Source organism: Malania oleifera, chromosome 5, assembly GCF_029873635.1.
Source record: "Malania oleifera isolate guangnan ecotype guangnan chromosome 5, ASM2987363v1, whole genome shotgun sequence".
NCBI lineage: Eukaryota > Viridiplantae > Streptophyta > Magnoliopsida > Santalales > Ximeniaceae > Malania > Malania oleifera.
Window position 1 is genome coordinate 98,211,593 of NC_080421.1, and position 27,570 is coordinate 98,239,162.

Below are 27,570 nucleotides of genomic sequence, written 5' to 3' on the forward strand. Positions count from 1 at the left end.
TCTTCTATCAATCCTAGTGTTTCAGTGCTGAGTATTTTCAACTAAATGATCTAAAAAATCCAATACCTCATCAGGCTCATTGTCGAAGAAATATCTTAAATACATAGTATAAACGAACTATTTCGATTCAGGAGTCAATGCAGTGTAGAAATAGTTGACTAGATGCCATGATTCAAATACATGGTGGGACATATGTTAACCAGGTCTCTAAATCTCTCTCAGCTTTCATGAAATGTCTCACTTGCTCTTTGCATGAATTGACTGATCTATTTTTGCAAAAATTGAGTTATTAGTAAGGGAAAAAATTTATGTAGAAATTCACATTCCATATAATTCCAATTAGAGATAGAGTTAGGTTTCAAAAAATTAAATCACATCTTCATTTTATCCTTCAAAGAGAAATGAAATAAGTGAAATTTAGTAAATTCATCAGTTCCAATGAAATTTGGTTGTATCAATTCCTCAAAATATAGCATTATTACAGGCTATTAATATTGTATTTATAATAATAAATTAACATAATAAAAATAAAACAAGAAAAAAAAAATAGTATTATTATGCTACAATAGTAAATCATTATAGTTGAAATTTTGAATCCATACTACCACATTATTTTGGTTAATTGATTTATTATGTATTAAAATTTTTAATTTATAATGTTTGAATTTTTTGGATATAGATTTAATTTGATATATATCTTTAATAGGTTTTTGTGTTGAAAATATTACTACTCCTTCTACATCATTCATATGCAACTGAAGAGTATAGTAGTAATTTTCTTAAAACACTTGTTAAGATTTTCATATTTAATCAAATAATGACATGATATTCAGTTCTTGCCTATATTCCTATAAATTAAAATATTTAATTTTTAATAGTGAGATTCTCATGAATATAATTTCATAAATGTATTTTTAAAATTATTAATCAAACGTCTCACAAATAATTATGTTACCATGAAAAGAGTAAATCGTCATGAACCAAAAATTTTAGGTATTTTAAAATACCTTTTTAGTAACTTTGCTTTATTGGGTTAAGAAGATAGTGTCACATCTAAAACAGATGGAGGATATATATATATATATATATATATAAAGAAAAAATGTTTACACATTAATTACATTATTGTGTCAAAATATTAAGGTTTAAAAATAATATATAAGATAATGTTTACTGGGAAATCACTATAACTTTTATAATTTTTTACATACAAAGTATATTAGCATTAATAATTGAATACTATATAAATGAGATGTATATTGTAATATAGATTTCAATAATTTTGACTTCATATTCTTTTAATAATTCTAAATATTAAAATATAGGTCGTTTCCCTAATCGCAAACACAAACTGGGGCCTTCGTGCGTCGCGTGGGCCGTTCCAGGCCCAAAAATATAATTGCATCATAAATCCCTCCTTTTTCCAGTTGATCACCGTTCCAAGAAAATGAAATTCACTGTTCGCTGTTCAATCGTTCTTCTGCGTTACATGTCCGAACAATCCAAACCCAAAACAAGAACGCTTTGATTTGGTTTGAGAATCGGAAATTCAATCTCTGAAATGGGCTTCAGATTCCACAATTTCAATCCCATTTACAAAACCCTCATCTCAAAAACCCTTTCTTCTGCTCTCAGCGATTCTCATCTCGATCGTTCAATTCGAGCTATCCGTTTTCAGTTGCATGGCCCTTCTTTGATATTCTCCGACAGTCCCAACTCCAAGGTCTACAGAAGGTGGCACGTGGGCCACGCTCACCGTGACCACCCCCAGGGCCACCACCAGCGTACTGGTACGGAGGGCGAGAAAATTTTCCGGCTGGGCCTCGCCGCCGACCTCAGTTTGGCTGCCGGAAAGGCCTTGACTGGTTATCTAACAGGGAGCACCGCTATTATTGCTGATGCAGCCCACTCGGTGTCCGATGTGGTGAGATAATTTTGCTCGCTAACTGCCCACTACTTGTATTGTGCTGTTCTTGCTGTTAAGGTGCTTGAAAATAGGAGCTGAAGTGTTAATTGTGCTGGGCCTCAAGGACCACGCACACCGCAATTGGTTAAAAGATAACGAAATTACAATAATAAAAAACACAAGAAATTTATTTGGTTCGGCACTAGTCCTATGTCCATGGGCAATCTGATAAGAATTTAATTCTGTCAAGGTGTAGAGAAAATACAAGAAGAAAGTACCAATTCTCTTCCCACAATTGTGAAAAACTCACAACCTTTTTCTAATCCAAGAAAAGATAATTTGTATAGGAGGAAGAATCCAAGATGAATCCTTTTTACAATTCACTTTCTCTTGAACTTAAACTCTCACTCTACTCCATCTCTCACATCACATGACAATGAAACCCCTCTCCTTTTATAGACATAACATGTATATAATGTTGAACCACCTAATAGACGTCAATGCCACAATAGTCAAGGCAATTGCCCCCAGAATCAATGCATTACTTTGAAAATACACTCTTTTATTCTAGGGAAGTTAAGTCATACACATTAATCAAGGAGTCATCAAAGAAGAAATCACCCTGTTGCAAAAAGTTAATTAAGCATGCCATTAACCATGGGTAATTAATTAGCCTTGAAAGCAAGTTTGGTATGACGACCAAGCATTGAGGATTTATGCCCCCTATGCAAGAGTCAACTTCCAACACTCTTCTTCCTTCTACTTTATTTTATTCTTATTTTATTTAGCATTTGTATTACTTGGATTCCATCACATCCATGACAAAGGTAGGACCAACCCAACAAATCTCCACCTCACACACATGTGGTGCTATCATTGAGCTAAAATCCTCCACCTTGATAAAGTCTCCACTTGTCGACTATCGAACCAAATTATGTTGGCTTGAAATATAGAGAAGACCCATGTGGCTTACCCTTCTCTATTGGAAATACAATCATCTTTCTCCCGCAGTGAACTTTTAGTTTGTTGACCCAACCACCTTTCACTTCTTTGAAAAGAACATATTTTTTTCCTTGCACTTGAATCACTCACATTTTTCATTATTGTTGTATCGATCAACTTGCACGAGTTTCCTTGCGGGATCCCTTCCTCACCACAAGTGTACCTTTTGAAATTTAAAAAATACATACATACATACATACATACATATATATATATATATATATATGTATATATATATATATATGTATATAGATATCCACTTTGAATGGTGAACCTATACCCTCTTGAATCTAATTTCGAGAGTGAAATCAAGTTTTCTTTCAAGTCCTACGTGCATATGTTTTCAAGATTTCTCTCAACACCATCATACATTTTTATTCGGATGCAACCAACTCAGATTTTGAGTTGTTTCCCATTGTCACATGACTATTTTCAGTTTATCACATCAATCATAAGAATGAAACCATGATCTGTATGAGCACACATGATGAGTCACACTACTATCAAGAATTCATTTTTCATGAGTATTAGAACCCTTACAGACATCGTACAAATCACAAAAGGCAATGGACTATCCTTATTGATATGTGTCACTCCCATTTTTCGTACAAATCACAATAGGCAATGGACTCTCCTCATTGATTTGCTTCACTCCCATGCTTGTTGCCTTGATTCTTTCTATTCTAGTATTCCTTCTTCACATGCCCTTTCTTTCCACAGTGGCAACAAACAAGTCTACCATTCCGGGTTTTTGAATAGCTCCTTGATGATGTCCACTTGACCGTCCTTTAGTAACAAGAACCTCATTTCCACCAAAACTGAGGATTTTTATGGTTGCACTCCTTTGAAGTTCATTGGCCAACAATGTGGTTATTACATCATCCAATTTGAGATTTTCCTTAGAGTAACTAAAGTTCATGATGAGACCATCATAACTACTGACAACGTACAAAGCAAACTCACTGCCTTGTCTTCATCTTTTAACATCACTCCAGTGCTCTCCTATTGGCTTAGAATGTCTTGGAAAGCATTCAAGTGACCCGAGACTTTGGCACCTTCACTCATCTTCAAAGAATAAAGCTTCTTGCCTTTCTCTTTAGGAGAATTTGATTGAAGAGAGATTTAACTTGATGCAAGCTTTTCAATCTTTCCCACAAATTTGCAGCTATCTTCTCACTTTTGATGTTGAACAAAATATCATCCGATAAGCATGAACAGATTGTAGAAATAACACTCTTGCCCATTTCTTCCCAATTATCATCAGACATTTTTCCGACATTTTGCTCGTTCTTGAGCAAGACTTTGTGTTGCCCAAGTTGTACCAACACGTCATGAAACTTCAACTTCTATAGTTCAAAATTCCATTTTCTGTCAAATTTCTCCACCTCAAATTGATTGTTGACTACTTTTTTTTTTTTTTTTTCCATTTCTTCTTTCAAGCAATTTGTCAAACTTCTTATCAATGAAAACCGCAGCTCTAATACCACTTTGTTAGCACCAGCGGAGTATTCACGTGGGCATTTGACATACATGGGTGAGCACCAACTTGACCAAAAAGTTTAAGCCTATTGGGTCCTAGGTTCAACCATGTATATAAATACCCATCCTCCACTCTACTTTTCCAATGTGAGACAAACTTACAAATGAAATTCTCAACAAATTGAAGCATAGATTGTGACTTTCCGGCATCACTTCTTAGATTTTGTGTTAAACCATATAAGAAAAACATAACGTCAAGTATTTGTGCAGAGCAAAAGTGACAATTACATAGCAAAACTTATTTATTGACATAGCTTAAATTTCTTTCATATGTCAGGTCATGCATATTGCTCAATGTGCTCTGGATTTACTTGTGGCTTAATGTTAATGAGCTGAGATAATTCATGTGTCTTCCTCCTTATGCATCTCCTGAATTGTTTGAGTTATTTATTCAACATAATTTGTATGATCAACTTTCTTATTTTATGGTGATGCACTCTCTGCTTATTATCATTATGTGTTTTGAATTGCAGGTTCTTAGTGGCATTGCTTTATTGTCATTTAAAGTTGCAAGGGCTCCTAGGGACAAAGAGCACCCATATGGTCACTTTTGATTTGTACTCACATGCTACGTCATTTATCTCAATTTATGCCTGTGTAGCCTACTTTTTTTTTTTTAAAATTTTTGATGACAATGTGATTTGCAATAAAGCACAATTGGACCTGATTGAGATATCTTTTGTTTCTTGTTTATTCCACCTAGTTCTAACTTCCTATAATTATTTTTTAAAATAATTAATTTAATTATTTGTCAAAACTTTTTTTTTTTTTTTTCTGTGAGGTGTGAAAAGATTAAAAGATAGAGTGGTTATGGTTTATAGCATTAAATCAATATGCTGTGCTGTGGACCACTAGCAATGCCATTGCATTACATTGCCTACATTGACAAAGAACTTTATGACAAAGTTGAGCTGTTGTAAGTGAGTGGTTTGTTGAATTCTGTTTTAATATGAAAAATTCTAATTTAGTTTAGGAATATTTATTGCTTTATTTGAATATTTTTTATGCTATTTTATATTAATGTGTTGTTTGCTCTCTTGGAGAAAAATGATTCATGTCGGTAATGCCAAAAACTTGGGATAAGGGCATAGTTTTTGTTTGTTTGCTGTTTATTTTGTTTGTTTTTGTGGAAATTCATTTACAACAACCATTTTTTTTTTTTATAAGGTCTATGGGTATTGCAGAGTGTTTTTAGGTCTAAGCCCCCGTTTGGGAGCACTTAAAGAAAGTGCTTATAGCACTTATCACTTAAAATAAGCACTTTTATAACAAAGTGGCATTTGGCTTGCACCACAACAAACACCTATTGTAATAAGTGCTTTTCTAGAACCACATTTTTGAGAACTATTTAAGTGAATTTTGTGAAGCAATCCAAGATAGCTTTTGGCCACTTATAAGTGGCAGTGTTCATAAGCAGGGTCAATTTTATAAATGTAAGAAAATTAAGTGACTGTTTTATAATTTAAAAAAGACATTAGAAGATAATCATATATTATTTTATTATGTATTATAATATATTAATTATCAATGAAACATAATTCAATTTTGGAATAAAGAAGAAAAACCATCTATTAATTTAAATTAATATTAAAATTAAAAATATTGATTTAATTAATAATATTATTTTGACATAAATTAATATGATAATCATATATTATAACTATATATTAAAGAACAAGATTATTATTAATCAAAAAATAATATTTTATTTTTTTACTTAATAAAAATATTTAAATGGTGATTAAAAATAATAGTTAATTAAATTGTTGCTTAAAAGTTAATCATATATTGTTTTATTATACATTATAATCTATTAATTATTAATAAAATATAATTAAATTCTAGAATGAATAAAAAGAATCATCTATAAATTTAAGTTAACATTAAAATAAATTAAAATTTTTAATTAGTTATTAATACTACTATTAACATAAATTAATTTCATAATTATATGTTATAAATATACATTAATAACATAATTATTGCTAACTAATAAATTATATTATATTAGTTTAGTTAATAGAAAATATTTAAATTTTAATTGAAAAATTTAGTATAATTATTATTTAAATTTTAATTATAAAAATAATATTATTTTTTATTTAATTATATTTACAAATACATAATTCAATTATGGATTGAACAAGAACTATTTATTAATTTAAATTAACATTAAACAGATTAAAATTTTAAATTTAATTAATAATATTATTTTTATCATAATTTAATGTGATAGTAATATATTATAAATATAAATTAGTAATATGATTATTATTAATTAAAAATAATAATATTATATTATTTTTAATATAAATATTCAAAATTTACTCTAAATAATTAAAATAATTATTAATGAAATTTGTTATTAAAAATAATAATATTTTTAATTTAAAATATGTTTAAAAATAATCATATAGTATTTTATAATGAAAGTAAGTAACCAAATACCACTTATTTTAAACAAAACTAAACACCACTTATAACTTTGAGTTTTTTTTTCAATTCATCACTTATTATTAGTACTTATTAAATTCAACACTTTTTCTAAAAAGCACTTCTACATAAGTGGTTCCAAACAATCCCTAAGTATGTTTTTTCAGTTTACAAGTCCTTTAGACATTAGGTTTGGTAAGAGAGGCCATACACAAAAAGCAAACTTATGGTTGCTGAGGGGAGAGATGATTTCTCGCTCTCATGTGTTGTTCTCTTCTTTCTTCTTTTTCTCTTTCATAATTATGATTGCTTTTCATTTCATCGTCTTCTACCCGTGGAAATTCATTTTTCCTGTTTCACCCCTATTCTTTCCTTTTATCAAGTATAGAGTGGAGGATGGTTTTCAAGTTCGATTTTTGGGAGGATTATGGTTAGGGGATTACTATTTTCTTGTTGCTTTTTTTTTTTCCCTTCCTTTTTTCACCACCCTTCATAATGTGTCCATATCCTCTTTTTTGAATCTTGATGGGAATTGGTTTCATGGAACTTCCACTTTTTGTGTGGATGGTCATTTTTTTAGATGATAAAAGATTTATTAAGGAAAAATAGATTACAAGCTAAAAGTGGAGAAGAAATCCTCAAGAGAAAAAGTAAATAACAAAAGAAAAAAAAACCTAATTAAAAAGCTGGATAAGAAAACCCCTCTTTAAATCCTTTCTATTATAATCATCTAAACACTGCAGATTTATTTCCCACTGACCCTTAATAGAGTATACCAATAGTTTGCTGCAGACTAGGAGATCATAAAAGGCTTTGTCTCCTAAAATATTTGTGATGTGTTATGTTAGTAATGAGTCTCATGTTCATTTGTTTCTACATTCCTTTGTGGCTTGGAGCTTATGGCATAAGCTTTTTGATTATTTGGTGACTGTTGGGTGTGCTTAAGTTCATTGGTGACATTATCTTCAAAGATTTGGAGAGAGGTGTAAGGATGTGAGAAGGTTCTGGTTGTAGTTTTTGCAGTCTGGGTTATTTGGTTGGAGTGGAATGCTTCTATTTTTTCTAATCACTCGTCACCTGTGCATTTGATTTAGGACAAAGTTGTTTTCTTTTGTATGCCTCTTTGAGGCCGTTTTCTTTTGGCTGTTCAGCGGTTTTTGTTTCTTTGATCTTCAGCGTGATTGGATGGCTTTTTAGTTTGATTGTTCTATTATATCTAGCTTTGGATTTTTTCCCTTTTATTTAGTTTTTTATTTTTATTTTTAGTAGGATATCTTATCCTCATTTCTGTACAACTTTCCCTCTCATTATAGTTTCTTTTTCTATAAAAAAAAAAAAGAAGGAAAAAATTTCTTAATAATAATTTAGTAAGTGACACTTGAGTAGTTGAGTAAATGAGACACTGGAGTTTGATTTAAAATTTCAAGTCTGGAACTAGTTATGGGAAGGTGAATGTGCAACTGGTGGTCAATCATTGAGAAATCTTCTTCTTAAAGTATTACTGAGGCTGCATAATGCAGTAGGGAATTTGTTTAGTAAAAAAATTAAGCGGTAATCTTTGTTCTATATTGATAATTAATCTTCTCCCATCTGATATTTCAGGACATGGTAAATTTGAGACTCTAGGTGCCCTCGGTATATCTGGTATGCTTCTGGTGACAGCTGGGGGAATTGCATGGCATGCTTTAGATCTTTTACTGGTCAGGATTCTTCTTCTTCTTCTTCTATTCTTCCTTTGATTACAGTACTTGATTCATCAATCTCAATTACTTTGCCAATTCATACGATCCTAATAATAGTTGGTGCTCAACAAGTTCAAATTATATCTAACTGTAGCTAATGTTTAGACAATAATAAATTCTACTATGATTGCATTCCTTCTTTTAGCATTTATTTTTTTCCCTCTTGTGCAGGGATTGTTGTCAGCTGCTCCTGAAACAGTTAATCAGTCATTAACACTCGGGCATGTGCTTAGCCATCATCACCATGAACATCACCATGGAATTTCTATGGATCACCCTATCCTAGCTTTAAATATGACAATTGTATCTATAGCTGTTAAAGAAGGGTAAACAAAATATTTAAACTAGTTCTGTATGCATGGCGAAATTGTGCATGCTCTACTGCTTTAAAGTGAGTTGAGCTATATAAGATATTATAGATTTTTCACAAATACCTTTTTGTGAGAATACCAGTATGTTCATGTAACTCGGTTTACTACTATGTTCATATAGGTCATTAGTCGCCCATTTCATTTTATATTGTAGAGATTTTTATTGTATATCTTAAGTCAATTAAGCCTCATTCAAATGATTTAGGCAGCCTATATGGATCTTGGGTGGCAGCATGCCCCCGTACGAGGTCATTTTTTTTTCTCCTAAACCATAAATTATGAATTATTTTTTAATCAATGCAACCCATGGCTGTTTTGGCCATCTCACCCAGTTCTTTTATCTGTCATTTTTGGACCTATTTCCTATTTTCTAACTGCTTTGCTTTCTCAACATACTGTTTTTGAGCCATAGTTATTTCTTTTGGATACAAAAAGAATATTTATTAAGAGAAAGAAAAAGATAATTTTTTTTTTTTGTGGACATGTTGTTTCGTGTTAGAGCATAGTTTGTATTATAGAATATAGACCATAATTCATTACTAATTTCCTCATCATGGATGATCAAACATTATAAAATGAGGATGGTTACTTATAGATGTATCTTACCTCAATTTAATTGTTTACATGCCAATTTCACCAAAACCATTCCCTTGTTGGTGACATTATTTGAATAAATTGAATTACTTGATTATCTTCAGGGCATTCCCTTAACTTTAAGAATTATGAATGTACCATGCATGGGAACAAAAGAAAACAGTAATTTAAAAAAGGGAATGAAAGCAAATAAGATTTGATATTTTCATTTAAAAAAAAATTCATTTCAATTATTATTAGGAAGAGGAGCACTCAGAAAGAAAATGACATGTCTATATAACAATAACAACAACAACAACAACGGCAGCAGCAGCAGCAATAAGCCTTAAGTCCCACTAAGTGGGGTTGACTATATGAATCCTTTCCCTCCAATTCATGCGATCAAAGGCATTTTCTTCAACTAACTGCAGAGTTGTTTATTCCTTCTCACAACCTCATGCCAAGTAATTTTAGGTCTACCCCTACCTTTTCTAGTGCCATTAACAATAACTAGCTCACTCCTCCTTACTGATGCACTACTTGGACTTCGTTTCAAATGCCCAAACCATCTAAGTCGTCCCTCCCTTATCTTCTGCCTGTGCTATTCCTAACTTGTTGCAAATATGTTCATTCCATAATTTATTCTTTAATATTTTACCACTCATCCATCTTAGCATTCACATTCCCGCAACTTTTAATTTTTGAATTGTTTCTTAGTTGCCCAATATTATAAAACTTTTCTTTTTAATTTTAATGGTATCCTACGAATGCGTAGCACACCTGAAGCACTCCTCCATTTTACCCATCTTGCTTTAATTCTATGTGCTGCAACCTCTTCGATTTTTCCTTCTGCTTGCATAATAGATCCGAGATATCGAAATCTATTAATGCTGTTGATTTCTTTATCATCAAGTTTAATCTTATCTTCAATATTCCTCCTTATATGGCTGAAATTACATTTCACATGGTTAATCTTGTTTCCTCTTATCCTAAAACCTCTAGACTTTAAAAATTGTTCTCCGAAGTTCTAGCTTAGATTTTACCCCACTTCTACTTTCAATTTTCATCAATTAGAATAATATCATCTGCTAGTAACATACGACATGGGATCTTATTTTGGATATTCAGTTCATCAATCCCTAAAGCAAATATGTAACCGCTCAAAGTAGAACCTTGGTGTACACCTGTTGTGACTAGACTCTCCACTTATAGTCCTAATGCTAGTTGTTAATCTATCATATACATATCCTTAATGACATCAGTATACCTACTGTATGCTCCCTTATTTTCTAGAACCCACCAAAGCACTTCCCTAGGTACTCTATCATGCTTTCTTTAGGTTGATAAAAGCCAAATGTAACTCCCTCTTCTTTTCCTTAAACTTTCGATTGATCTTTTTTTTTGATTCAGCAGAAGAAAAATTCTTTTAAGGGCATCAAGGGGATTCCACCATGTACAGAACAGCAAACTCTTACCTGCTTTGCGGGGAGTCAAAAATAAAAAAGAAATATGTATAAAATTACAAGTGAGTCAACAAAGGACAAAGCACTCTCCCATCTAGTAACAGTGTTAATCGATTGTTCTTTATATACATTAAAGGTTATAACCACTCCTTCAAAAGCTCTCTTATTCTTCCCCCCCCTCCCCACCCCACACCAACCAAAAGATGGCAAGGGGAATGAGGGACTAGGCTTTCTTCCTCTCCTTACTAGCATGGATTCCATTCCTAGCCCATAATTCACCTGCCACTGTTCTAGCGATAACCCATTGGCATCTGACAAGGAAATGGCCAGGTCACAAAGGGCGTGGTCAGGAGCAGTGCAGGAGGTTCCAGTCAATAGATTCCACATATTTTCAGAACAAAAGAAGCACCTGTTCACAAGGGTCAGCCCCCTTTTTTGTAGATTAAATCAGCTTTAGTGGGGGTTGCTGTTTGCCAAATGGGCTCCCATGGAAAGTTGTCAGGAGTTTCTCTTGGGGGAGTGCGTTTCCTATAGAAGGATTTGACCGTGAACATGGATTTATTATCGAGGGTCCACTTTGGATTGTTGTGGTGTTACTGCAGTGGCTTTGTTTAAGCAATCAAAGAAATTAGTAAGTTGTTCCATTTCTTGGTCAAAAGCATTCCTAATCAAAGGAATGATTCAAAAATTTCCTTGGTCAGAAATTTGGAGATGATTGCAGATGATAGCATCCTGGTCATAAGCCAGACTGGTGGAGGGGAATTTGGTGCTAAGGGGAGATTGGCCGTACCAAACATCATGCGAGAAAAAAACTTTATCCCCATTTCCTACCCTGAGACCGATATGAAGGAAGAAATCCTCTGCACCTTTCTTGATTTATTTATTTTATGGACTCCGTTACCACGAGGGCCTCTGCCAGCTTTGGTAGTCCAACTATTATACTGAAGACCAGACTTCGAAGCAATTACTCTCCTCCAGAGATTATCCTTCTCTCTTGTAAATCTCCGAAGCCATTTACTGAGGAGAGCTTGATTAAAGGTAGACAAGGACTTAATTCCTAAACCTCACTGAATTCTCTTCAATGACTTGATTTATCTCAAAAGGTAGGTCGAACCTCCATTGCTGAGTCCTAAGAACAGCATGGCTTTAATTAGCTAAAATATCAGCCATACTGTTTGCCTCCCTAATTTTGTTTTACTCATTGGCTCTTATTATTTCTAATACGTTATCTTAAACATTCAGGGAGTTTGTTTGCACTTTATTGCATCATAATAAACCTCAATATCCTCTTAATGCTTCTAACTGATAATATATCACTCCACCACTTACCGCCCCTCTTAATAGTTTAGTGACCAGTTCACAAATTTAGAACTTGATTTAGTGAACAGCGCTTAACACTAATTTATCCAATCCTCCTTGGTTCCCATTAATTTATCCAATTCTCCTTAGTCCCTCTCTCTCTCTTCTTTTCCTTTTGGTAATCAGAGATGAATTTATTGGTAAAGATGAAAAACATTAGGGAAGGAATAGCATAGAGAGGACTGAGGAGTATATCTTTACAACATGAAAGGAAAAAGAAAACATGGGGAACTGCAACAGAGTTTAAGTGAGAAAAATATAAATGTTGCAGTGGGTCTTCCACAGAGCCCATGGAAGCCCTCCCCAGGGCTAATAAATCTGTCTTATCATCTTTGGATGAATTCCTCAAATTATTTCTTTGCATGCAGCGTGGCAACTACTGCATTTTTTTTTTTTGAAAGAAGTACCAATTTACATCCTCTGTTGTAAGGTTTCATCATGTAGGACTATCTTTAAAGTGAACAATAAGGTTTCTTGCATTTAAAAATTGTGATTGGAAGTAAGTTAAGATTCTTGGATGGAATAAGGTATGATTTGGATAGGATCATGGTAAATAAGTTAATGGTATTCTGGTAGACTGTTTGTGGAATTAGCAGTAAATATGCAAAAATGCTTATTCGAAAAACAAGTTTTGCTAGTGTTAACTGTTAGGAGTACATTAGTGTTCACTAATGTCTTGAAGAAAATTGACAGCAAAGCATGAACTTTTATTGAGGGACGTGCATGTACCATCGCATAAACTCTTGATTCTTTCTTATAATGTAGAGGTGGTTCTTTAAATGCCATGCATAAAAAAATTACTTGACCCAAAGCAAGGGCTTTCATGGAGGTACCACATGCATATACTTTTACATAAACTCTTATTTCTTTCTTATAATGTTGAGGGGGCTGTCTAAATTCCCTGTATAAAAAAATTCCAAAGTTACAAAGCTGGATTATATTTTTATTCTAATGCTTAACAGTGTGCATGGTAATAATTCAAGTTAAACTGTTCAACAGTTGTACTTTATAATCCAATTATTCAAAGAATTTTTCTTCTGTGCATGGGGACCAAAATAAGAGGGACATATTGGAATTTGTGGATCAATGTGCTTGCAGCTCGTTTTACCCAGAAAATATTTGGTATTTTCTCATTCACAGAGAAGATAACTTTGCTGATAAATTTCTCCATGTGGCATAAAACAGGGTAGATTGAAAATGTTAATGTACCTAATTCTTTTATCCTCTATCATTAGCAATGAAATAGGATTGAAGAGAGTTTTCTTATAGCAAGGCTAATGATTACTAATCCCCCCCTTCTCCTTCACTTTTCATTCCACATTTCCAATTTGGTTAGCAGCTTTTTGAGACTTAAGGAGGATAATTATGCACTGTGTTGTGTTTTTTTTCTTTGAAATTGCTTCTCAAAGTGATGTAATTTTCTTTTGGTCATGCTTTTAGGCTTTACCGGGTAACAAAAAGGGCAGGGGAAAGGGTGGGCAGTGGACTGATGAAAGCAAATGCATGGCATCATCGTGCGGATGCCGTCTCTTCCATAGTTGCTCTTATTGGGGTTGGTAAGAATGTTTTCTTTCTGCAATAAATGTGTAATTTTATATGTAAAGATTATGCATTATATTGTCAATGGAGTAAGTAGGCTATAGAGTGTTTTTTAATCAATAACCCTCATTTTTGCAGTAAATTCTTGTCTCAGTGCAATCAACTTGACCATACCTTATATCTAATATTGTTGTAAGCAGCAATAAGTTGTGGGGGTGACTGGTTACTGAATTTAAATGCAATACCTAGTGCAGAAGGTTCTTGTGCCATATCAGGGAAGGGGGTAGGGTCCATAAGGCATGATGCCCAGCCTCACCTCTGTATTCGGAGAGGTTGGTTCAGGTTCCGATTGATGCATGGATTGTGCCCTCACCAGGCACCAATATGGTGTGGGACTATGGGAGCCTTATGCACTTGGTGTTTTTGTTTTATTTTGTAACCAGTCTCCTGCATGGCATACTTTTGCTTGCAACTATATTTCAGTTAATTTGTTGTTGAATGGACTGGGTTGAGACTAACACTTACCTCAAAATGGGGGTCATTGACTAATACACTCTGCAGACTACTTCATTGCAAATTTAGTATGTACTGCCCTGCTGGCTTGCCTCTACTCTTTCAATTGGTAAATTATGGAACTCTGATTAGCTTTCTGCTGGTCTCAGGAGGAATTGTTTGACAATCTAAAGTGCAAGTGAAAAATTCCTGGCTATTTTTCTCTTCTAAAGAATTAGATGTTGTTTTATGTTGTTTTCTTATTTGATTGATCTATTTAATTGTGCTGCTCTAAGCCTTTATTTGTTTGCTTCACTTAGTGAATGACCAGATTTGTTATCTCCTTTTTGCATTTCTTTGAAAAGAAGTACCAATTGAAGTTGATGTTTTCTTCAGACAACGAGGATCTGTGTTAAATACTCAGTCAATTGATATTGCACACCTATGTTTACCAGCTATTCTCCAGAAACAAGTGGGCTGTTTCTCTGCAAAATTTTGTTCAATTTTGTATTTTGTATGTGTTTCCAATTTGAACATATTTTTCATTATAAATTGTTTATAACACTCCTTTATAATGGTCAAAAGCTGCTGAAAACTGATGGATGTAGGGTGATTGTTCCAAATCTTCAGGGCAGGTAGGTGTTTTTTTACAAACAGATAATACAAAGGAGGTTGGTGAGATAATCAAAGGTCTCACTGCAGACTACCTGTACCAGATTTTCTCTCTCTTAAAACAAGGAAAAACGGCTTAATAATAGATGCTTAGTTCTATATTTTTCAAGAGTATGTTAGTTGACATAGCGATTTTTTTCTTCTATTTATTTCCATTTATAAATAAAAATTTATAATTATAAATAAAAATTTATAAGTATAAATATTTTTTTGCTTTTTTGTTTTTATTACTAATACTTTTTTACATTTACAATTTATAAAAATAGAATAATCTAGGTGATGTAGGACAAGAAGCAAGACCTTGGGAAGATATTAGTCGGGGACTACTTAAGAAGAATTGGATCGATAATTGTTGGGTTTAGTTAGTTGTTTATTATGTGTATTTAGTAATAATTAGTATAGGAATATATGTATTTGATTTTTTTTTTTTAATATTTGTGTAAAGTATGGGTTTGTTTGTAATTCATGTAGTTTTAGGGGTAGCTGCGTAATTTTTTGTGTTTAGGCTTTCTTAAAAATAGTTTGTGAAAGCCATGTTGTAAGCAGTTATTGAGGAATTTGAATTGGAATTGAGCATGAGTTCCCCCTTGTATCTCCTCTCTCTTCCCTTTACTTTCCTTTCTCTCTTCCATTTCTTCTAAATTCTCCCATGGCTGCAGAACCTTGATGCTGCCCCTGCATCATTTGTTATCAGAGCCCAATATCGATCTCAATTCTTCCATATCAGTCCACATATTCTCCCTCACCCTTCTCCTCTTCTCCTTTTTTTTTTTCTTCTTTATTTTTCTTTCTTTTCTCTGTTCTGATCTCTTGCTCTGTCTTTAATTCTCTGCTGCCCAGCAGCATATTGCCCTCTTTCTTCTTCTATGTAACTCTTCTCCTTCTCTTCTTCTCCTCTTCTTCTATTTCTCCCCATAATTCCCTTAGTTCTCTCATTTCTCTTTCCTTTCTTGTTTGCTGATATGAACTCTCTCTTTTCTATTTTGATTCTCTGTTCTTTTTTCACTTCCTTCCTCCCTTCTTCTATCTTCTTCTCTGGTCTCTTCTTCATTCCATGCTTCTTCCTCCCTTTTCTGTTCTGAAACTTCAGTATTTAAAAAAAAAAAAACGAAAAAAGCAGTTCTTAACTTTACAGGAAATTCCAGTCGTTTCCTATTATTTGAAACCCAATTTCCAGCTTAGACTCTACACAGAACCCCCTGCAACGCTTCCGTCCAATTTTCATTGCCGTCCAACCATTGGAGGATGCCCCACACGCTGGTAAAAACATCTCCAGCCATCCTCACTTCAAAAACTCTAATCTCCTGTGCTTTTCTCATCACATAGCCAGCACTACTATGCTCCTTGTAGACACCCCAATTCTAACAAGGCCTTTCCGAGGAAACCCCGTGTGATAAGAAAGACGACTTTGTAAACCGCAAGTGGGAGGATCCGCGAGTCTCGGTTTATTTCAAAATTGAGTCCCTTTGACGCTAGCTCGGATTCCCACATCCGATGCACGTTATCTACTGGTACGCTAGCTCGGATTCCTACGTCCGGTGCAAGTTACCCCCTTTAGTACGCTAGCTCGAATTCCTACATCCGGTGCACGTTACCCCCTTTGATGCTAGTTTGGATTCCCACATCCGATGCACGTCATTCCGGGTACGCTAGCTCGGATTCCTACATCCGGTGCACGTTACTCTCTTTGACGCTAGCTCGGATTCCTATAACTCTCATGCGGCTTGTTGCTCCCACATGGCTTGTGGGCCTCACACATCTTCATGGGTTCCACACAATTGGGCCATTCTTGATGTATATTTGTTTACTATTATTATTATTATTATTATTTATTTATTTAATTTGTAAAATGTAAGCATGCTTTGTTCCTCTCATTATCATTCACCCCATACTTTGTTTCCCTCATAATTGTTCACCCCATGCATTGTTCCCCTCATTATCATTCACCCATATCATATTCCCCTCATAATTGTTCACCCCATGCATTGTCCCATTCATTATCATTCACCTCATGCTTTGCTCCCCTCATAATTGTTCGTCCCATGCATTGTTCCTCTCATTATCATTCACCTCATGCTATATTTCCCTCATAATTGTTCACCATATGCATTGTCCCCTTCATTATCATTCACCCCATGCTTTGATCCCCTCATAATTGTTCACCCCGTGCATTGTTCCCCTCATTATCATTCACCCCATGCTATATTCCCCTCATAATTGTGTACTTCATGCATTGTCCCCTTCATTATCAATTACCCCATGCTATATTCCCCTCATAATTGTTTACCCCATGCTTTGTTCCCCTCATAATTATTCCCCTATGTCTTGTTTTCCATGCTTGCCCTAAGCTAAGTCTATAAATAGCCTTCTCATTGTAAGCACAAAAAAAAAGAAGAGAAAATTTGGAATATATTGAAGTCTTCTATTGTTGAGATTATGAAGTTTGTCTCTCTCTTTGTGAGTGAGTGGCTAGGCTACGTTCCATTTTCCCGAGAGATCAAGTGGTCGACCGATCACGTCTTCTACCGGTGTCGGGTCAGTCCATCTGTAGAAAGCACTCTGTAGTGCCTCATTTCAAAGTTCAAGGACCACCCTTGGAAAGACGCTATAGACTGACCCTTGTAGACTCATTGATAGGAGAAGAAGAACGGAGGAGAGGAAGACGAGGGGTAAAATTAATAGACTCTCCCTTCCTGAGTTACATTCATGTGGGAATCCGAATTAGTGTCAAAGAGGGTAACGTGCACCGGATGTAGGAATCCGAGTTAGCGTACAAAAGGGGGTAACGCACACCAGATGTAGGAATCTGAGCTAGCGTACCAGGAGATGATGTGCATTGGATGTAGGAATCCGAGCTAGCGTCAAAGGGACTCAATTTTGAAATAAATCGGGACTCAATTGGATCCTCCCACTCCCGGTTTACAAAGTCGTCTTTTTTATCACATGGGGTTTCCTCGGAAAGGCCTGGTTAGAATTGGGGTGTCTACAACTGCCCCTCTTTATAGGCCTTGTTGCTTTGAGGTAGCAGTAGGAACTCTCCTATGTTATTTGTAGCAACAGACTTATAAAGATAAAAAATACCTATTTTAACCAGACCATACAATTGCCTAAAGCTTTTGGGTCAATCAGGTGTTGTTTGACTCTGCTAACAAGGGATGAGAAAAGAGTAATTAGGGCAATATGGGAATGTTGCACCTTTCTCGAGGAATTTAGTAGTTAGTGGATTCTTCAGGTTATGTCAGCAAAAAAGGGACACAAGGGATTGAGAATAACAATTCGGATGTAAGAATCTGAATCAAAGTACCCGGGTAACTCACATCGAGCGAAAGTACAATGTGGGTAATGTGCACCGGATGTAGGAATCTGAGCTAGCGTCATTGGAAGATTGCAGATGACTTGACTGGGCCAACAACTGGCCACGTGTTGTCTTCAGAGTAAGGCCTCGTGTTGACCAGCGAAAGGGAAGATGGAAGGTGATTCGGATCAAAGATGTAGCACGATCTTGTCCATTGTGGAGAAACACAGATCGAACGACTCACAAGAGACTACGCAACACATGAAAGTGTGGAGGATGGTGTGCCACATGTCAGTAGCTGAGTGGTTGGTCAAATGTGACCCGGATCGGACACGTGGCGTTATCGTGTCCATTGCCTTGAAGGGGCGATCGAATGGCTCTTAGAGAGCCACGTAAGGCTGAGCGGATGTGGAGGTAGAGATGCCAAGTGTCCAGGATCGAGTGTGGAACGGGGATCGAGGGGACTTCTAATACGGTGTCATCGCGGCCGTTGCTGGGGAGTAATGATTCGACGGCATAGGTGAGATGCACTCGGATTACTGACATGGCTAGATCTTAGCCGTCCCATAAAAACACAGATTGTGCGGTGGGCATCAAGGCGTCCTCGGATTGCTGATGTGGCTTCATCTTGAGTGTACACAGAAGGTTCAAATCAGACGGCTACGAAGGTAACCGCATAGCCTTCTAATCGGACGAGCAAAAATGTTCCACGTGCTTGAATCCTGCGGTCCCGAGGTTTGGGATATTTAAACCCCAAATTTTCCCTTTCTTTCATTTCTTCAACCCTTTCTTGAATACTCTCTCTCTCTTCTCTCTTCTCTCTTCCTCTCTCTGAAGAAACCCTCTCTGCTCTCTTTGAGTGATCTGAAGCTTTGATCCTCCACTTCTTCTTTCCCTTCTCGTTTCGAGTGATCTGAAACCCTAGGGTTTCAAATCTTGTGTTCTCAGTGATTCTCCCTTCTCTCTTTAAAGTTCTTCTCTAAAAACCCTAAACTCCTTTGAACCCGCCTCTTTCTTTTCTCTCTTTCTGTGATGAACCCGAAAGCGGATTGGGAGTTCGTTACGCGAAAGGAAGGTATGAGCACCCCCTACACGCCCGTTCTTACGAACGGTACCAAATTAATTATAAAATTATCCCAAAGTAAATTCGAAAAGCCTTTTATGTTACTCCTTTTGTCAATTTACAAAGTGCAAATGTACATGAATGAATCATACAAATATTTACATAATATATATACCCTTAGAAGTGGGGTACACAAAGCTTATAAAGCTCGTACCCTTTTGTTGCAATCATCAGGATTGGAAAATCGAGAAGATATGTTACAAAATACACTCCCAAAATTTTGAAATTGGTCGGATTTTTCTGAGTTTGAAAATATTATCTTGGGAGGTTTCAGAATTCATTTAGGGTAGAAAAGAATGTCAAAAATGAATTTCAATTCTCAAAATATTTTTCTTGATTTTTGTGATGTTTTATAATTAGCCTGAATTTTCAAATAGATAACATAATAGAAAAATAAATAAGAAAATACTAGATAACCGGTTCAAACCGGTCCAGTGGGTCAAACAGTTCGTAAAGGAGTAAACTGGGTTTAGGTTCAGGTTTGAACCTAACTTTGGGTTTGAGTTCCCGTATTCACAACTTCTTACCTAGTCTATCACATTTTAGAATATAACCCACGAAGGGAGAGACTATTAATTTTACCTCTCATCTTCCTCTCCTCTAGCCTTCTTCTCCTATCGATGAGTCTACAGGGGTCAGTCCATAGCGTCTTTCCGAGAGTGGTCCTTAAACTTTGAAATGAGGCACTATGGAGTGCTTTCTTCAGATGGGATGACCCGACACTGGTAGGAGACGTGATCGGTCGATCACTTGATCTTTCGGGAGAATGGAACGTAGCCTCACCACTTACTCACAAAGAGAGAGGCGGACTTCATAATCTCAACAATAGAAGACTTAAATATATTCCAATTTTTTTTTTTTTTGTGCTTACAATGAGAAGACTATTTATAGACTTAACTTGGGGTAAGTATGGGAAACAAGACACGGAGAATAATTATGAGGGGAACAAAGCATGGGGTGAACAATTATGAGGGGAATATAGCATGGGGTGAATGATAATGAAGGGGACAATGCATGGGGTGAACAATTATGAGGGAAATATAGCATAGGGTGAATGATCATGAGGGGAACAATGCATGAGGTGAACAATTATGAGGGGAACAAAGCATGGGGTGAATGATAATAAAGGGGACAATGCATGGGGTGAACAATTATGAGGGGAATATAGCATGAAGTGAATGATAATGAGGGGAACAATGCATGAGGTGAAATGAGGGGAACAAAGCATGGGGTGAATGATAATGAAAGGGATAATGCATGGGGTGAATAATTATGAGGGGAATATAGTATGAGGTGAATGATAATGAAGGGAACAATGCATGGGTTGAACAATTATGAGGGAAACAAAGCATGGGGTGAATGATATTGAGGGGAACAAAGCATGCTTGCAGTCTACAAATTAAATAAATAATAATAATAATAATAACAATAATAATAATAATAAAAAGAAATATATGTTAAGTACGACCCAATCCGTGTGGGGCCATGAAGATGTGTGGGGCCCACAAGCCATGTTGCCTTGGGAAGGCTTTGAACAAGATAAAACTGGCAACCCAAAACCTCAAAAAGGTTTAGTCTGATAACTGAATCAATTTCCCCCTAACGATAGAGTAGGCCGCACAGCCACGAGAGGACGGAATGAAACTCGCATAAAATTCGCGGACTAACTCATCATAAACGGGCTCATGCAAATTGAACAAAACTTCCCACCCTACAACTTTGATTTTCTCTAACAAAGTAGGGAAGTTATCCTCAAGAAATTTGAAGGAACAATCCTACCGTGAATGATATTCCGCTTAGAAATGTCGTTGTTGTAGCGGAATGCAGCCTCTGAAGACACAAATCACCCACCTGTCTCTCTGGCACCTTTGCGTGCTTGCTCGGAGGAGGGGTTCCGAGAAGAACCCTCACTTGTCTCAGGTGGTTGGGAAGAGCCGAGGGCTTTTTTTCTTGATCAGGGTGCCATAAGGTTGTTTGGTGCTTAGGGATTTCAAGGAATTGGGAGATTGGAACTCAGGAGATAAGGGAGAGTGGAATTTTTGAGTCCAGAGGTTTGAAGGGAGGAAGAATCGTGAGAGGCTAAGGTTAGGGTTTTAGAAAAAAATAGTTTTGGTGCGCTAGAATTTTAATTCCCCCATCAGTACTCGTCGACGAGTGACGTATGCTGGTCGACGAGTGTCTCAATATATCTCATCGACATGTGATATATGCTAGTCGACGAGTAGCTCTTTATTTCTCGTTGACGAGAGCCTCTGGTTCGTCGACGAGTGCAGTTAAAAACTGCTGCCTTGGAATTCAATTTTAAGCCATTTAAGAACAAAATAATTTGGGTGTTTTAATCATTGGTCCTTTGAAGTGCACATACCCAACTTATGTCTAATTTTACTAAATCTTTCTTCATTTAGGGGTTTTGTCAAAATATCGGCTAGATGATTTTTCAGTATTTACGTATACTAATTCAATGTCCCCCTTTTGCACTTGGTCTCAAATAAAATGGTGCTAGATTTCAATGTGCTTAGTCCTAGAGTGTAGACATGGATTTTTCGAGATGTTGATGGTACTGGTATTGTCACAATGAATTGGTGTACCTTTTATTAAAATTTTGAAATCCTCAAGTTGCTGCTTCATATATAACGCTTAAGCACAACAACTACCGGCTGCGATATATTCAGCCTCGGTGGTTGAAAGGGCAACTGAGGTCTGTTTCTTGCAAAACCATGAACGAGAGTGTCCAAGAAAGTGACACGTTCCACTAGTACTTTTTCTATCGGTTTTGCACCCCCTATAGTTAGCATCTGAATAGCAAGTGAGGTCAAACGGAGCATTCTTGGGGTAAAAGAGCCCTAAGTCATGTGTTCTTGCTAGGTACCTAAGTATTCTCTTAACGACATTGAGATGTGACTCTTTGGGACATGATTGGAATCCAGCACACAAGCAAACACTGAACATAATGTTTGGCTTGCTAGAAGTGAGGTATAGTAAACTACCAATCACTCCTCTATATAATTTTTGGTCAACATTCTTCCCTTTTTCATCACTGTCAAGCTTTGTTGTTATGTTCATAGGGGTTGCTTTGGTTTTTCCTAATTCAAGTCCAAATTTCTTAAGCATGTCCTTGACGTACTTGGCTTGATTAGTGAATATTCCATTCTTTATTTGTTTTATTTGCAAGCCAAGGAAGAAGGGTAATTCGCCCATCATACTCATCTCAAATGTGTCCTGCATAGTTCGAGCAAATTCTTTACACATATTTTCGTTTGTAGCACCAAAAATGATATCATCTACATAAATCTGTATGATAAGCATATCATTTTCCTTGTGTTTTAAGAACAAGGTAGTATCAAATTTTCCTCTTGTTAAGCCATTTTCTAAGAGAAACTTACTTAAGCGTTCATACCATGCTCTTCGTGCTTGCTTAAGTCCATATAGGGCTTTTGAGAGTTTAAATACATGTTCAGGGTGAGTATGACTCTCAAAACCTGGGCGTTGCTTGACATGCACTTCTTCTTCTATGTGTCCATTTTGAAAGGCACTCTTTACATCCATTTGAAATAATTTGAAGTCTTTGAAACATGCAAAAGCAAGTAACATCCTAATAGCCTCAAGTCTTGCTACAGGGGTATAAGTTTCATCATAATGAATTCCTTCTTGTTGATTATACCCTTGTGCAACCAATCTTGCTTTGTTTCTCACAATATTTCCATCTTCATCTTTCTTGTTCCTAAATACCCATTTTGTGCCTATTATAGATGTGTTCTTGGGTTTAGGAACCAATTCCCATACCTTGTTTCTTTCGAATTGTTCAAGTTCGTCTTGCATGGCAATGATCCAATTCTCGTCATTTTCAGCCTCCTCAAAGTTCTTAGGCTCTATTTGGGATACGAAGACTATATGATTGCATCCACTCTTCAAGTGAGGCCTAGTACTAACTCCTTGGGATGGATTACCTATGATGAGATTAGTTGGGTGGTTTCTAACGAATTTCCAAGCTTTACGGAGTTCCCGATTTTCTTCTTCAAGTTTCATAGATTCTTCCTGAGGTGATGACTCTTGATGATCATTTTTGATTTCTTGGGAATTTTCATCTTTTTCATTATTTATCTTAAGTTGCTCAAGTTCCCTTTCAACTCTCATAGTTGTCACTTGATCATCCATGTCAATTGTTTCTTTGGGTGCATATGGGTTAGTTTCATCAAATACAACATGTGTTAACTCTTGAACAGTTTGGGTCCTTTTATTAAATACTCTATAAGCTTTAATGTTCATTGCATACCCTAGGAAAATCCCCTCATCGGATTTTGAGTCAAATTTTGTTAAGTGGTCTCTATCGTTTAAAATAAAGCATTTGCATCCAAAGACCTTAAAGTGTGAGATGTTTGGTTTTCTACCCTTCCATATCTCATATGGGGTTTTGCCTATTTTGGATCTAATTTTCACACGGTTACTAAAATAGCAAGCTGTACTAACGGCTTCAGCCCAAAAATATTTTGGAAGTTTGTGTTCATTTAGCATTGTTCTGGTCATTTCTTGGAGTGTTCGGTTCTTTCTTTAAACTACTCTGTTCTGCTGTGGGGTTTTAGGTGCGGAGATGTTGTGAGAATAACCATTTTCATTGCAAAAGTCTTCTAATTCTTTGTTTCTAAATTTTCTTCCCCTATCACTCCTAATGTGAACAATTGACATTCCTTTTTCATTTTTAACTTTTCCACAAAAATGAATAAAAGCATTGCAAGTATCACTTTTGTTTGCAAGAAATAACCCAAGAAAATCTTGAGAAATCATCAACAATAATAAATGCATACAATTTTCCAGTTATGCTCGAAACATCATTTGGCCCAAACAGATCAAGGTGTATTAATTCTAAAGGTCTTGATGTGGAAATTATTTTCTTAATTTTGAAAGATGATTTACTTTGTTATCCATATTGGCAAGCATCACACACTTTGTCTTTAATATAGTTGTTTTTAGGTAAGCCATTCACTAGTTCTTTAGAAGATAATCTATGCAAAAGGTCCATGCTAGCGTGACCTAACCTCCTATGCCATAGCCAACTAGTTTCACTTTTTACGGCCAAACATCTAATATCACAAGAATTAATATCATCAAATTTAATGGTATAGATGTTTGATTCACACTTGCCTACTAAGATAGTATTTCCATTCAAGTCAATTATTAAGCATTGTGTAGATTGAAATACAACATTTAGTCCTTTATCGCATAGCTGACTAACACTCAACAGGTTATGCTTAAGTGTATCTACAAGTGCAACATTTTCGATAGAGAGTGTCGCGACGTCCCGGGTGCGCGTGTGCCCCGAGCGGCGAAATGAAAATCAATTTTAATTTTCAATTAAGAATTGGAATGTCGGAGTCGCCACTAACCTTTAGTGCGGTTAGAACACATGATTACTACCCCATTAGGGGTAGAACGGTCTACATTACCAGAGTTGGGATCGGGAGTTCGGTTACGCGAGGGGAAGGTACGAGCACCCCCTACGCGCCCGTTCTTACGAACGGTACCTAATTAATCTGAAATTATCCCTAAGTTAATCTAATAATTCTTTAAATTACTCCTTTTTATGAATTTATAAATATATGTGAAAAATAAATAAATAAATAAATAAAGATAATATATACATATATATTCCCTCAGAGCTTAAAGGTACGTGATGCCCGAAGGCTCATACCCCCGCAATAAAATCATAGGGATAAAAAATCAAAAATAATTTATAAAAATACACTCCCAAAATTTTTTTTTAAAATCTTATAGGGTTTTTTTCTAAGTATAAAACTACTAGCTCAGGAGGTTTTCGAAATAACAAAAAATATATATATATATATATATAATTAAAGAAAATAGTGAAAGTCAAGTCAAAAATGTTTTTAGAATTTTCTCTTAGTTTTCTATTTTTTTTACTTTTCTGTATTTCACAAAAATTTCAAATAGCTAATAACAAAAAATAATATACTAAAAATATAAATCATAACACGTAAATATTATATATCATAATAGTCCAATTTTCAATGATAAAACCCCAAGTATTAATAATCAAATCCTAATGATATACTCTAGAATGGAAATAATCAAACCCTAAAAATTATGTACTTTTTATAAACATGTAAGGAGATAAAATGAGATTATGGACAATAACTCACATCATGGATCTATTATAAAATATACACAAACTCTAAAATATTAATATACCTTAATATGGAAATGTTGTACATAAATATGGAAAATAAATCAAATTCTTCTAAGCCATATAAAAGCCAAAGAAATAATATACATTTTATGGAAACCCTTAAGATCAATATTCAATGGTACGGAATTCCTAAAATTAGTACACAATAACAATATAGAGACAGATTAAATAAAACACTATTTAAAACCCTAATAACGTAAAATAGTCAAAACCCTAAACTAAAACAATAACCAAAACCTTAAAGATAATATCATGAAAATAATGTAAATAATCAAGAATCATGAACATACGTAAATATTACAATCCTAAATAATAAACAATAATACACAAAATCCTTAAATATCCCATAAAAAAATAATCATGATAAATATCCTAACTACATCAAAAAGCCTAAATAATGTCTACCCAATAAAACAAACACCCTAAATAATATGTAACAATAAAAATAAGTATATTACAATGATTACAAAAAATAAAAAATAAAAAAAATACAACGATAATATAAGTACTTTAAACAAATTCCAACTATGAACATTCCACAAATAAAGAAAATTAATGTATATAAATAATACAACCAAAACCTACCATGAATATGAATACTATATATTAACAAACACAATAAAAATCTAAACTTGAAAACAAATGCCATGACAACAATTGTCCTGCAATAATAAAGATATACCGGTTAATATTCCTAATAAATGTGAAGAAGAAAATAAAAATAAAAATAAAATAAACATGACTATCAAATTAAAACACAATAAAAATCTAAACTTTTGATATAGAAACTAAAATATTTACAAGGCTACAGGTGTAAGTATGTGTATTGGTGTGTGCAGTGTGCGTGAGTGCAGGGACTTACAGAGGTGGGGAGGGGTGGTCGGCCGTGACAGAGGATGGCCGGTGAGTGTGTGACGTGGTTGTAGAGAGGAGGCCTGGTAATTGCTGCGCCGAAGAGTTGCAGCAGATTGGCTCACGGTGGTGTTTTGGTGCTCGGGTGACTGCAGGGAGCTGCTACTTGGAGAGCTTTGCCATGGATTTTGGGTGACTGTGACGGAGGGGTTGAAAAGAGGATTATGAAGACTCCCGGAATAGTGGTGTGTGGCCGGATCTGCAGGGAGAAAAGCAGCAGCAGATGGTGCCGGAACTGGATGGAGGTTGTGCGCGTGGAAGACAACCCTGCTGCCGTGGGTGGTGCGTGCAGCTTGGATTATGGAGAGCCTGGGTTGCTGGTAACCACCGGATGGTGGCTGGGCACGGCGGTGGAGCTGCTGCAGGCGTAAACTGGATGGCGGCTGGATTCTGCTGCTGGGACGGTTCTGGAGAGGAGGAGAATGAAGAAGAAGAAGAAGAAGAAGAAGGCGAAGAAGAAGCTAGAAAAGGGTAGGCTTTTATTTTTTTATTTTTTGGTCTCCGGCCTGCGCTGTGCCTGCGCTGCCCCCCCCCGGCTGTGTTCGCAGCGGCCCCCTTCTTATAAAAATAATTTTGAAAAAAAACCCTAGAAACATTTCCTTTTTGGTTTATGGTATTTTTCTTTTTTTGGAAATAATATATACTACTATTATGGTAATAAGAAAATAATAAATAATAATAATAATAATAAACAATATAAATAGAAATAAAAATAAAAGTAATAATAATAATACTAATGAAAAATAATAATAATAATAATAATAATAAATAAGGTAATAGTAATAATAGTAATAAAAATACTAATAATAATGATAATAAAAATAATAAAAATAATAATGAAAATAATAAATAATAATAATAATAAAATAGACGTAAAAAATAAAAATAAAAGTAATATTAATAATACTAATGAAAAATAATAATAATAAAGAAAATAATAATAATAA

At 35.1% G+C, this 27,570-nt stretch overlaps 1 protein-coding gene across 3 annotated transcripts in view; it reads left to right on the forward strand.

Annotated features, from left to right (window-relative positions):
- Window positions 1–1,367: 1,367 nt before the first annotated feature.
- LOC131156328 (metal tolerance protein C1) overlaps window positions 1,368–27,570 on the forward strand; it is a 52,838-nt gene continuing 26,635 nt past the window's right edge. For 2 of the 3 annotated variants that reach the window (XM_058109922.1, XM_058109923.1), the window contains exons 1-5: window positions 1,436–1,924; window positions 4,921–4,990; window positions 8,483–8,580; window positions 8,794–8,948; window positions 13,829–13,944. In XM_058109922.1, the coding sequence (XP_057965905.1) occupies window positions 1,562–1,924; window positions 4,921–4,990; window positions 8,483–8,580; window positions 8,794–8,948; window positions 13,829–13,944 (802 nt within the window). In that variant the 5' untranslated portion in view covers window positions 1,436–1,561. Of the gene's footprint in view, window positions 1,925–4,920; window positions 4,991–8,482; window positions 8,581–8,793; window positions 8,949–13,828; window positions 13,945–27,570 lie in introns of all 3 variants that reach the window. The other variant, XM_058109921.1, reaches the window with a different exon arrangement.